Source organism: Vigna angularis, chromosome 11 (assembly GCF_016808095.1).
Source record: "Vigna angularis cultivar LongXiaoDou No.4 chromosome 11, ASM1680809v1, whole genome shotgun sequence".
Classification (NCBI taxonomy): Eukaryota; Viridiplantae; Streptophyta; class Magnoliopsida; order Fabales; family Fabaceae; genus Vigna; species Vigna angularis.
This window is the reverse complement of record NC_068980.1, coordinates 9,240,698-9,252,282: the sequence shown is the minus strand read 5'-3', so window position 1 is coordinate 9,252,282 and position 11,585 is coordinate 9,240,698. Positions and strand designations below refer to the sequence as shown.

Genomic DNA, 11,585 nt, shown 5'->3' with positions numbered 1-11,585 from the left:
TAGAATGTTAGTGAACTTTTCAAAAAAAAAGAGGACAATTTTGAACAGACCCTATACAAAAAGAGGGACCAAAATAGGTATTAAACCTATATTTTATTTTTCTTCAAGAATTCTTACATAGTTCCACTATAATATATAAGACTCATTATACAAATATTATATTCACTGGATAGATGAGTAATATTTAATTTTAAATTGCGCTAACTGTCGTAAATTTTTTTTACTATTGTTAGAATTTTATGTAGTTGAAAGACCGTAAATTTAAATTAAAAAAAAAATGTGAATAAAGCATAGTAAATTTGAAGAAAAAAATTATAAAAGTTTAACAGTACTTCAGATGAACAATATGTATGATGAATAATACACAATGAAATATACGTCGTGAATGGTAATATGGTACATAATAATATGATGAAGAATACCACAAATAAATACTATACACTATTATTCTACAACTCGAATCATAACTTGAATACTAAATTATATGATTCCAAATATAATTGAAACCAAATTTTAGAACTTTTGAACCAAATATTCAAATAAATTAAAAATTGACCTTTGAAAACAACAATGAAGAAACCTGAAAAAAATAAAATAAAAGACAACACAAATAAAGTTTGATAAATTTATTAATGATTGTCACAAAAATTGAAAAATCTCGATAAAATGACAAAATATGTGGAAAAAAATTATAGGAAAAAAATATTCTCACTATTTTTTCAAAATTATTCATATCCATTTTTTGAATTTCAAAATACTTAAATGCAAATTTGGTTTTAGAATTTGATCTCATTTGTAAGTAAATGAAAAAAAAAAATCTTATATCACAAACAAACTTAATTTAATAAGTGAGTACAGTATAAATTTGTGTTATTTGGATTCCAGTCCTAACTCAGTAATATTTTAATAATTTGTTTTAATACTCATCTAAACGGGCTATAGATATCTAATCAATCTGTATCTTGCTATTACAGTTGAAAAAAATAGAGAATTACAAGAATGAAAATTGTTCTTGAAATTTTGGCCAGTTTGTCAAAATTATAAGCTGGCGTATGATTTCACCAAAACCATTTTTAGAGAAAAAATGCCACCAACATAGAAGTCCTCATCCTACGTAAACCTATATTTTAAAGGTAGGTTTTTCTTGTTTAACTAGAGTTATGTGAAGCTACGTCTTCAATCGTTTTTTGAGTTGTTACCTATATTACTTTTTATTTCTAAGAAAGCTCATTTTTAATTTGTTATAAGACGTCGCAGAAAAAAAATTTCAAAACGTTTATTACTTAAGGAAAATAATATCCAATACTAATATAAGGTATAAATTCGATTTTACAAGGTAGGATTAGATGACACTTGTCTTTTTCAATGTAATAAAGTGTATCGACTCAACATTCAACTTAAATATAATTGAATAATGCAATACAAAAAGAATTAACTTAATTGGATAATTATTGAAAAAATTATACACTAAACAAACGATAAAGGAAGTTATTAACTACTTAAATTATTAGAATATTACATAGAAAATTATTCTAACAACATGTCTCTAGTTAAACATCCCACATATCAAAATAAATAACAATATATCTAAAATCTACAATAAAAATTATAGTTTGATCAATGAGGTGAGACAAAACTAAGGTGGTGATCAGGTCCCTCAAAATGCAGAACTAATTTCTCTAAGCTCAGACATTCAATAAATAATCTGAGCGGTCAAAGTGAATTAATATATCTTAAAAATCATATATTAAAGTTTCAGCATAATCTAATGGTTAATTATATGAGAATTGAAGTTCTACCGAGACAACTTAGAAACATAAATAAAGCCATTATTAGCTCCCTTCAAAATGAGAAATTAATTTCTCTAATGTCAGTTGTCCAATTATATCAAAATTTCAAGTTGATATAACGGTTAACTAGGTGAGAATTGAGGTTTTATCGAGATAACTTGAAAAATAAAAAACAATGAAAACATAGTTAAGAAAACCAAAACTCACAGAAGTAGACAAATAGATACCATTACTAAAATACAACATACTCATATCTCATATAATGAAAATCATGATCCTAAAATATACAATTATCATACACAAAGAAAAGAGTTAGCTCGCCTTACCTGGTTTTTGGTATTTTCTTAATCAAAAATATTTTTTTTTCCTTTGTGCCCAGTAGCTCTCCGCTTACGGACTATAAATTTTCCATGCTCTTTTCTCTCACGCAATATTTCAAGTGAATGACTCTTTTTGCCTCCACCCTCGTTTGCTTCAACTAATATATAGGCTAAACCTTGCCTTGCCTTTAGTGGCATGGTTAGGGTTGAGCGTAACTAACTAAACTATAATAAACTATAATAAATTATAATTAACTATTTTTTAATAAATTAAAAAAAATTGAACTACATATACTATATATATAAAATGTATTGTTTAACAGTTCAGTTATAAAAAACTACACTTATATCAATTAACTAGTAATCAAATCCTTTCAAGATTATCACTGTAAATCAGTTTTATAAAACTCATTATTTTTTCGTTGCTTTTACGGAAAATATTTTATTTTGAGTTTTAAATATTGTTCTTTTGTTTTTGTCTTTAAGATAAGTTATATATTCTTAGACTTTATACCAATCATATAAAATATTATTTCTATTTTTACATGTTATCTATTAAAAAAATTCATATTTAAAAAAAATCATTTATCAGAACTTAATGTAATTTCAAGAATAGATTATTGGAAGTTTGTTTTATTTAGAAAGTTTACTCTTAAACCTCCAAAAAATACTTCAGATTTATTTCAAACCTTATTATATAAATAAAATTAAATAACTTTATAACATTTTCTATAAATAAATAATTAAAATTAACATATAATTCTAATAAATTTTATTTATTTTTGGTTTTCCTTTATGTTTTTATTCTTTTTCCTAATTTTCTTTCTTCAAGTCTAACTCCCAAAGAAAAAATATATTTAGTTTAATGATAAATTATTCTTACAAAATATAAAATATATTTAATCTTTTAAATTATATTTGACTCAGAATCTTTCATTTTGTTTTATATCATAAATTATAAAGACAAATTAGATATATAATTTAGTTTAATCATAAAACTAAATTTTTAAATAATTTGAATATATATATATATATATATATATATATATATATATATATATAACGCTTTTATTTTTAACTATGATACCATATAATACAAAATATTCACAATATTTATAATCAAGAATAATTTCATGTCAATTTTTATTTTTTAATAAAATAAAAATAATAATTATGAGATTAAATAATAAATAATGGATAATGATTAAATAATCAATATTGAACAATTTATGTTGTCATGTTAAAAAACTAAATCGAAGACTAGATGAAAATTAGATTGTCAGGTAATAATTCAAAATTATAATTATAAGATTAAATAAAATATGCAAAATATGTATAAAAATGTTATATCTCTTTATACATTTGTATACATAATACAAATTTTAATTTATACATAATGTATAGATAATAATTGAAGATAGTTATTGAATCACCACAAAAAAATGTCAACTAGCTTATAGGGTCAGTTACAACAGAAAAAATACACGTGCTGACATAGTCTTTACTAATAACTCGTGTTCACGGTTCAGTTTATAAAGTTAACTGAACTACAAATGTAAAAGTTCAGTTTCTTTGAACTGAACTAAAAACTGATATAATTTAATTTTTAGTATAAGTAGTTTAGTTTTTATAGTATAAAAAAGTATAGATAAACTAAAGTTCAGTACAATTACATTAACTATGCCCAGCCTTAGGCATGGTACCACTTTTCGTATTTTAAGTTTCATGTCTTCCGTAGTTTCATTTCCATGTTTTTGATATGTTTTTGATATGTTTTTGTTTCACTTGGTTGCACAAAGGAAAGTTAGGTGTGCTGCTAAAAACCAAAAGGCCCCATGGTGGAAAATAAGAAAAAGTGCAATCCATGTGGATGGAGGAGAATTACGTTTATAGAAGGTGGAAGATAAGAAATAGTGAAAACCATGTAGATAGAGGAGAATTACGTTTATGGAAGGATATAAAGAGAAAAACTACAGTTGCAATAGCTAAAGGAAATAATTTGCATTGTACAAATCAGAGGGTGAGTAATCAAATGAAAGTCATTTGAGTCTAGATTCTAACCCAAAATATTTCATCGCATTTGGAATTCTTTGAAAAAAGATATGATCAAAACAATGACCAAAGGTCGGTGCCAAAAACGAAATTTCAAAACCGGATTTCGAGTTTAAACTGCATCTAGTCTAGAGGTCAAAAAAATATGCGAGTATTCAAATGAAAACTTTCTGAGTCTACATTTTATGAAAAAAAGTTTCATTATGCTTGGAGTTTCGTGGAAAAAGTTATCAATGAAACATTCGGCAATAGAGGAAATGAAAGGCTGAAGCTGTGAGAATGAAAGTGTTGAACCCAATTCTTTGTGCACCCCGGATTTCAGTCTCTGCACCACAGTTTTCATTAGTTGGACCAAACACATCCTGCACTCTGGTTTTTTCTGTTTTCGCCTATTATTTTTTGGATTTTATTTTTATTTATTATTTTCTTTTGTCATAGTTTGATTTTGTTTGTTACATTTTAATTGTTCACATGCATATATATTTTAATTATTCACACGCACACACATTAATTATTCGTATGCAGAAACGTTTTAATTGCACACATGCATACACATCTTATTTGCTTACCGTACATACTCTTTATAGTTCATTTGGTCATTAACGTTGTGAATCTTGTTAATTTTAGAACTTTTTAATTATTTTTTCTTATCAGGTTAAGGCTCGAATTAGATTTTTATAATAATTAAAAATATTGATAATTATGTAAGTCTCGAACTTAATTGATAATTATTCTTTTTACAATTTGATTGTCTATTCTTTTTACAGTTTGATTGTCATTCTTTTTACAATTTGATTGTCATTCTTTTTACAATTTGATTGTCATGTCAAGTCTCGAATTTGTTTTATAATTCAAATTTTCATAATAATTAAAAATATTTATATCATGTTAAGTTTCAAATTTGTTTGATAATTAAATAAAAATATTTAAAAATAGTTTCTTGCAAATAAGTAAATACTTGTGTGATTCTTTGTGCCATCTTAATTTTTCATAATTAAGTCAAAATCATAAAAAATACAATTTTTTTCAAAAACCACCAAAATATTTTTATCCTCCACATTTTTATCCTCCACTTGTTTTGTGTCCAACTTTTAGATTACATCATGACAATGTTTGTCTTCAAAATAATTTCAAAATACCAAAAAAATAATAAAATCTCCAAAAATTAAAAATACAAATCTTTTCCAAATGACGACGAAGCAAGAACTATGTAATCGTTGATTCTCCATCAAGAGTGGAGATACATAGGAGCAGGACAATCTTTATTGGAGTTCACTTCCCAAAAATCCAAAATTTACTTTCCAAAAATTCAAAATTTCCCAAATCATTCCCAAACAATTTCCAAACATAATTTCAAAAGAACTACGTATCCTTGATTTCCTACATGAGAATACATAAGAGCGGGGTTAATCCTTGTCGAACTTTCCTAAAAAATAAAAAAAAATTGTTTCCTATTTTGTCTTGCATTGTTATTTTTGGGGAAAATAACCATTTTGTTATCTTTGCATATTTAATTAAAAGTACTGACTTTGGATAGGCGTTATAGGGTGTTAATACCTTCCCTATGCGTAACCGACTCCCGGATTCAAAACTCTATTATTTCGTAGACCAAACCTTATTTTATGGTTTTTCCGTAATTGTCCAGAATAAACTATAGTGGTGACTCCAAACTTTGATTTTCAAAGCTTTATTTATTTCTTTTAAATGTTTTGTCGTCTACTCGTTGCAATCCTGGTTGCGACACCTATCATACAAGAAATTCTTACCAATAGAGTTACACATCACTCATGACAAGATCTCATTTTCCTTATTTATCTTGGGTCTTACATTCTCCACAACAACAAAAGTTTATATCTTCGAAAATTGTGGTCTTTAACAGATATGGGTAAGCTTTCCTCATATCCTCTTTTAATTCCCAAGTGATCTCCCGAGTCTTTTCATCACATAATACCTTCATTGTATTGATATCCTTCCCTCGAAGTCACTTGGTCTGATTGTCTCAAATCTGCACAAGTCTAACATTCAAAGATAGATCTTCTCTAACTTGAATGTCATCAGCTTCAAGCACGTGGTCTGGACTCGACACGTACTTCCTTTATTGAGATGCGTGAAACACATTGTGTAGGTTTTCCAAAAATGACAGTAATTCTATCTCATACGTCACTGGTCCTATCCTCTTGATGATTTGATATGGTCCGAGAAACTTAGGAAACAACTTCTTTGATCTGATAGCTCTTCCTACTCCTGTCATTTGCGTTACCTGAAGAAACACATGATCTCTTGCCTCAAAATTCAGAGGTCTTATCCTCTTATCAACATAAGATTTTTGTCTACTCTAAGTTACTTGCATACAATCTTGGACATATTTAATCTTTTTTTGTGGTTTGTTGTAACAACTCAGAATCCACTATAATCGTTTCACCATCTTGATACCAACATAGAGGTGTTCGACATCTTCTTCCATACAAAGCTTCATATAGTGTCATTCCAATGCTAGAATGATAGTTATTATTGTAGGTGAATTCTACCAACAGTAAAACATCATTCCAATGACCGAGATGATCCAAAGTGCAATATATTAACAAATCTTTCAAGGATTGAATAGTCCTTTTAGACTGTCCATCTGTCCAAAGATGATAAGTTGAGTTCATCCGTAAATGCGTTCCCAAAGCTTCCTGCAATGACTTCCAAAACCTTGATGTAAACCTTGGATCACAATTCGAAATAATGCTTGTCGGCACCCCATTCAACCTCATAACTTCCCTGATACATGTAACACCCATTTCAGGGGTTGCATGAGATTCTTAAAATGACTATTTTAAACTAAAGAGATATAAACTTCATTAAAAACCAGTTATAAGTTCTGACAGATAACTTAATAATACATCTTCAAATTATTCAAATCATAATTTTTACAAAATCCTAAACTTTGATTATCTTTGCAAGTCTCTTAACTTTATGCATGATCAACTCTATCTGTAAAATCAACTACTCCCGTATAACAACACGAGTTATACCATCATCACACAAACACCAATACAAACAAGCAAATGTGAGCGAACCATAACATATAATCATCAAAACACACTCACCTTATATAATTCAAACATACATAATTAGAATTCAATACACACAAGTATTCTAATGCCATTAATTAATTTTATTATGTCTTTTAATCCCCGTAACAAATTGCCACTTTAACCCCTCTCATAGTCCTCCTACCTGCTTCCATTATATCCCCCTAACAGAGGGCCAAAAACTCAACCTCTCTTTCAATCTTGACGTTATTCGAAAAATATTTTTCCAAAAACCTTGTCTTGAAAATTCTCCAAGTGATGACCTCACCGCGAGTCTCCATCAACTGTTGCATGTCGTCCCACCAATACTTAGCTTCATCTTCCAAAAGGAAAGATGAGTAGGCTAGCTTCTGCTCTTTTAAGTAGTCAAGTACTCGAAAAAAAATTTCATTCCCTTTAATCCACAATTCCGCTTTGTCCAAAATGGCCTTTCCATCGAACTTAGGTGGGTCTTGCCTCAATTAATCAAACAAACCAAAATGACTTCTAGGTGCCTAAGTGGTATGTTGCTACTCCAATGCGTTAACAAGTTTCTCAACAGCTCGACCGAAGTCATCAACTAAGGGTGTCTGACCTTGGGTGTTAGATTGGCGTGTCATGTTCTACCACGCAAATCAAAAGAATATAAATCAACCACAAGACAGCACATTTCATGCTAAAAGAGAATGCATCATAAACCCATTACTACATAACCAAGTCAAAGAGTCACATTACAAAAGTTAACTTGCTCACTTCCCAAAAGTCTCAAAAATTTTGGAAACTATTGCTCAAATACCAATAAGTGTAACACTTCTTCTCGAAGTGTCACAGGAAAAAAAAATTCAAAATGTTTATTCATTAAGGAAAACAACATTTAATACTGATATAAGGTACAAACCCGATTTTACAAAGTACGACCAAAGAACATTATCTTTCCCAACCAACTCTTAGTGAACTGTATCGACTCAACATTCGACTTAAATATAATTGAATGAGTAATGCAATGCAAAAATAATCAACTTAATTGGATAACAGAAAAAAGTTATGAACTAAAGAAATAACAAAGGTCAAGGTTACCAACCACTTAATCTAATGCAATATTACGTAGAAAATTGTTCTAACTACAAGCCTCTAAGTAAAGATCCAACCGATCAAAATAAATAAAATGTGTAGTTCGATCTGTTGGTTAATAAGGTGTGAATCTTAATTTTACTTGAGATGATGGCTTAAAGACAGAACTATCAGGTCCCTCAAAATGTGAAACTAATTTATCTAAATACAGACACTCAATTAATAATTCGAGATATCAAAGTGAATTAATGTCTTAAAAACTATATATCAAAGTTTCAACTTGATTTAATTATTAATTATGTGAAAGTTGAAGTTTTAACTAAATAACTTAGAAACATAAATAAAATAATTTATTTATCGACTCTCTAATGCGAAATTAATTTTCCTAATGTTAGTCATCCAATTAATAATCTAAAGGGTGGTTTTTCGGTGTTGACCCATCATGTCTTATGTAGTTGTTTTGCCTTGTATTTGGCTGCAGTTGAAGGGTGGTTTTTCAGTGTTGACCCATCAGTGATTTTCATCAATAATTGTCTTCATTGGAAATTAGTATACTATGTTTCAAGAATTGCTTTGCTATAAATCATAAGCATAGTTAGTTCATTGAAAGAGTTCTATTTAAATTGAATAGATTGTTACCAGTAAGTATATACTTAATACTTGAACTCTTCTATATTACTGGTTAAACTGTACTAAGTAATTAAAATTCAACTATTAGCATTCATACAAAGTAAAATTCTTTGGGAACTCACCTTTCTACTAATCTGTTAGGCTTTGGTGGCTGTTATTCATTTTCAACTTCTTTCGTGTTAAAAACTTTTGATAAATTTGAGACAATCAACATCTAGAGTGAGATTAACTTTTAGTTTAATAGACTGAAAAAAAGACAAAGTTAAAAAGCAGATTGTATTTTGTGGATATACAAAGGCAAAAAGAAAACATTATAACTATCAAGCCATTGTAATTCCTCAGGGATGAACCCAAATATTGAATGTTGAATTTCGCGTCCATAAGAAAACATTTTTTAAGTTGTGACATGAAATGAAAAAGCAACCTAACTGGGAGGGAAGCATCATGTATTTGATTTTAAATTATCAAAAGCATAGTCACAGACTGTAAAGAACTAAAGGTCGAGTTTGTCTGTTTAGTTTATAGCATATTTTGTTTGGAAAAGGGAAAAATAAAGTTTCAAATAAAGCAGACACTTTAAAATAATCTGAAGGAAAAATCTTTGAACATGGATTTGATTTAGGATATATTCAGTAACAGTTTAAGTTGAGTGTGAATATGTGACACTCTTCATCCAGGAAATCTTCATTCAAAAAGGGCTAAAACAGAGTTCTTTGTTTTGGCGTCACAAACACATTATGGTTGATAGGGACAACCTTGATGGTGGATAAAATAGAAAAGAAGACATTACCCAATCTTTCACATCATTGATTGAACCTCAGTGATCAAAATGAGCCAAAACAATAATTTCTGTAAGTTCAATATCGTAACTGTGGATGAAAGACACACACTACCTGTATTTATACTCTTTAAGTATACACAGAGACAGAGAGAAAGAGAGATAATACGCAATATAAATGAAAAAGAAAAGTGAGCCAAAATAAAGATTGTTGATTATAGAACTAATGATATATGCACAAGAAACAACAATTCTACTATGAAGTATGAACTATTAATTTTGCAGAAAACCAGAAAAGCAAAATAACAATATTACATGTTGATTACCCGAATCTCACAAAAAGACAGATGAAATAAAAACTAATGAAGAACAGAGGCAGGACTAGAACTTGATGATAGAATTGGTGAAACCAGAAGCTAACAAGGGATCTGAGAGGTGCACCACTCCATGACATGGAGTGGAGCCTTTACCAATTCCAATGCCAACTCCACTATGACCGTTATACACAAGCAGCAGGGGCATATGCATGTCAACAACAACCTGAGAATATTGCGAACCAAAGTTTAAACATTTATGAATGTTTCACTCAATCAGACCAAACCCATGTCACAGAATCAGAAATCAAACCAACCCCAACTCACCAAATCGATTTCAGATTACATGATAACTAATTTTAGGTAATTTAATCTCAATTTTTTTCAATCTTGAACTCTTTTACACGTATTTTTTATGGTTTAGAAATTAAAACGAGTGTAAAAACAATGCAAAAATAAAGATTAAGTGAGTAAATAAGATTTAATTTGATAATTTGAGGAAGAAAAGTGATGATTGGTCTTACCCGACGATCCAGATGACGAGGCCAACGATTGAGACGATGAGAGCAAGAAAAGCGAAGGGGAGACCCAAGAGAAAACCCAAGGGTCTGCAATCACCATCTGAGTTGCACATATTGATTTTTTTTGTTGCGTGTTTTCTTTTTCCTTTGCTCTGAGAAAGAAGAAGTGAAAGGCTTACGGTGGTGTTATTAAGAAGGGAAGAGAGACGCACGCGCACACGCGTTTGGTGGCTTCAAGTTAAGGCAATTCTAGTATCTTTGGTTTGTTAATACCAGGAACAGCATGTTTTCCAGAATAGGAAGCAAAATATTTTTCTGGAATTTCTTATTTATAAGGGATTTCCTAAATATCAATTTTGCTTAGGAATTCCGTTTTTTTCCTACCAATAAAAAACTATAACTTTACAGGATTTATTTCGTAATGATCAGTCGTGTATTCAATTTGGATAAATAATCATTTTAGCTTTCAAAGATGATAAGTTTTAAAATTAAAATAATATAAAAAAATATCCATTTCAGTAATTTAAAAAATATCTATTCCATATAGTCAAAAGCACAAAGATGCTATACATCTTGTTGGAAAATCTGTTAAAATTATATATACTTATTGTCATATGGACTTATTTGTTGATCTTTTACTTTGGGTTTAGACTAAGTAACGAAAAAAAATAAAATTTCTTTATTTAATGAATTTAAAATACTTTAGAATAAAATTATTTGTTTAAATGAAAAAAATAAAAACAAAATTTAAATTTTATCTTTTTTTCTTAACAAATATTCTAAACAGTTAAAATAGTGGAGTTTGAAGTTCACTAAAATTTCACATTTAGTTATTTTTTTTCAATATATATTTTTTCAATATAATTTGAATATTTAAATTTGATAAATAATTTCTTTAAGTTTAATTTTACAATTTTATATTTTAAAGTAAATATTTTTAAAGTAAAATTTTAATTAAAAATAAATTACTTTATTAAAAATATCGATGTATAAAATATTTTAATTAATCTATTCAGATAAAATATTTAAAAAATAAAGAGAATTTAATGGTAA

At 28.4% G+C, this 11,585-nt stretch overlaps 1 protein-coding gene across 1 annotated transcript; it reads right to left on the bottom strand.

Annotated features, from left to right (window-relative positions):
* Window positions 1-9,889: 9,889 nt before the first annotated feature.
* On the bottom strand, window positions 9,890-10,846 carry LOC108333581 (signaling peptide TAXIMIN 1). Its single transcript, XM_017569049.2, has 2 exons — window positions 10,536-10,846; window positions 9,890-10,237 (listed from the first exon to the last, which is right to left on the bottom strand). The coding sequence occupies exons 1-2, from the start codon at window positions 10,643-10,645 to the stop codon at window positions 10,114-10,116; spliced, it is 234 nt and encodes a 77-aa protein (XP_017424538.1). The 5' UTR covers window positions 10,646-10,846; the 3' UTR covers window positions 9,890-10,113.
* Between the last annotated feature and the right edge of the window lie 739 nt (window positions 10,847-11,585).

Excerpts from the sequence above, each read along its gene's own strand:
- LOC108333581 (XM_017569049.2), bottom strand. The coding sequence starts at position 10,645 with ATGTGCAACTCAGATGGTGATTGCAGACCCTTGGGTTTTCTCTTGGGT. Across the intron at positions 10,238-10,535 it reads CTCGTCATCTGGATCGTCGG|GTTGTTGTTGACATGCATAT; the intron begins GTAAGACCAATC and ends CAATATTCTCAG.